The sequence below is a fragment of the Belonocnema kinseyi genome, chromosome 6 (genome assembly GCF_010883055.1).
Source record: "Belonocnema kinseyi isolate 2016_QV_RU_SX_M_011 chromosome 6, B_treatae_v1, whole genome shotgun sequence".
NCBI classification, from domain to species: domain Eukaryota; kingdom Metazoa; phylum Arthropoda; class Insecta; order Hymenoptera; family Cynipidae; genus Belonocnema; species Belonocnema kinseyi.
This window is the reverse complement of record NC_046662.1, coordinates 40,380,190-40,382,467: the sequence shown is the minus strand read 5'-3', so window position 1 is coordinate 40,382,467 and position 2,278 is coordinate 40,380,190. Positions and strand designations below refer to the sequence as shown.

Below are 2,278 nucleotides of genomic sequence, written 5' to 3'. Positions count from 1 at the left end.
CCCCCTTCCAATATCTTACGTAATTGCTACCAAATAACTGTTTTCCCTGAATTGATTTATTCAAAATAACAAAAGTCCAAAAATAACATAAGTCGATGGTTTGGGGAGAGGGGAGTAAAATTGTACTGTTTTTTATAAATTACGGAAGTAATTCAGCTTTCAACCAATTTGTTTAATTTTCACGCTAAAAAATGAATTCTCAATCAAATACATACATTTTCAATCAAATAGTTACATTTTCGACCAAGTTGAATAATTTTTTACCAAAAGATATGAATTTCCAACAAATTAAATAAATTTTAGAAGTAAAGAGTTAAATATTCAACACAATAGATGAATTTTCAACTAAAATTTATAAATCGTCGACCAATAAAGATATGCTTAAGAAAGAAGTTCAACTGTCAACCAAGGAGTCTCATTTTTGACAAAAAAATATTTTATAACAAATAAGTTAAATTTTTAATTAAGAGGACTAATTTTGTACCAAGAATAAGAAACTTTTTAGACAATACATACATTTTTAACGCAACGGTTCATTTTGAACTAAAAAGGATAATTTAAAAAAAATGACATATTTTCAATAAAATAAATCAATTCCTCAACAAATAGTTCAATTTTGAACTCGAAAGTGAGAATTTTCAAGAAGCAAGTTAATTTCAACAAAAAAGATAAAGTTTAGAAAAAGAAATCAAATTTGAGACCCGCCAAGCAAAAATTCAAGAACATAATTGAATTTTCAAAAAAAATAAAAAAAAATAATCGAGGAAGAAAAATAATTTTAATCAAATTGTCGAATATATTGAACAAAAAAATCAATTTTCGACAAAAGCAGATTAATTTTTTTAAATAGGAGTTGTATTTTTAAACAAAAAAGATTAATTTTCAACAAAATATTTGAATTTTTAACGATAAAGGATTACCTATTGTTCAAACTTTTATGAACTACCAGTACCGATTTGTAAAGTTTCAGAAAAATTGTTTATTCGGCTTACATGAGAAAAAAATCTTTCGTCTTCCAGATGTATCGATCGACTTATTTTTCAACCTTTTATGAACCACCAGGACTGATTTTTGAAGTCTAAAAAAATGGTTTATCCTGTTTATATGAGACAAATTTTTGATATTCAAAATGACCTATTTGCGAACTTTCGATGAACATTTTTGATTAAGCAATAGCGGTTTAAAAATTGGAAATTTGAAAATTTCAGAAAAACACCTTGCGTAATTTGTGGATGAACCCTTTTTTGTTTATTCATTTATTCTTATTTCGTACCTTCCATAATTTTCAATAAAGTATTTTTTTTTTACATTTAATCAATATTAATTTGTTTGTGATTTGTAGACTTGCAAATATTTTAGATAATTTATGTCCAGTCTCTAATAATTTAGAAATTAAATGTTTAGTTTCTAAATAAATTGAAAATTAGAATTTATAGAACGTTTCATGTCTCCTGAAAATTGGCCAAATTTGGGCTGATTCGTTTTGTTGCGCCACTCTTTAATTATTTCTTATATAGTTATGTATTTTCACATGTTGCCTAAAAAAATTTAAGATATTTTAATAACTGTATAATTTTATTAAAAATTTGCATATTATTGTAATATTAATTATTTTTTGCAGCGCTGCATTCAAAAGCATCGACATTGTCTTCGATAATACAGAAAAAGTGTATTGCAGTGGCAAAACAGTTACAGGCAGAGTAGTCCTTAATCACGATGGACCCATAAACGCAAATGGTAATTATCCTTCCTAACTGAAATATAAATAAAAATTGATAAAATGTAGAAATATCACAAAAGTGTCCTTAAATTCATAAAATAATTTGCATTCTACAATATAGAAATATTTTGTAAATATGAGCTAACGCTAATATCAAAATTGATCCTAAATCCGCTTATTTGAAATTCTGTTTGCCTTTTAACAATAAAGCTGTTTGTTTGAACTGTAGTGGGTTTGGTATTGTTTCTGAACAAGCACCGCTGCTTGCAATGAACAAAAATCCATGCTTGCCTACACAAATGGATGCCAAACATTTCATCGATTCTAATATACATAGATAGTGCCCCAAAAACAACCACTGGTCTATTTATTGAACAATATTGGGAATGGTTAATACATATGTATATATACCCGGATGGGAATATATATATATATATATATATATATATTATACAAGGTGGACACGCTGGGGCTTACATACATGGCGAGTTGAATGCTACCCGAATTGCATAACAGCAGGGCAGAAGCCATTATACAGGGGTATTTTCATATTTCGCG

The 2,278-nt window shown here is 27.3% G+C and overlaps 1 protein-coding gene across 1 annotated transcript in view; it reads left to right on the top strand.

The window, feature by feature from the left end:
• Nucleotides 1-2,278, top strand: part of LOC117174730 (arrestin domain-containing protein 17-like) — a 45,151-nt gene that overhangs the window by 2,683 nt on the left and 40,190 nt on the right. The window contains exon 2 of the mRNA XM_033364054.1: nucleotides 1,622-1,737. Within this exon, the coding sequence (XP_033219945.1) occupies nucleotides 1,622-1,737 (116 nt within the window). The remainder of the gene's footprint in view (nucleotides 1-1,621; nucleotides 1,738-2,278) is intronic.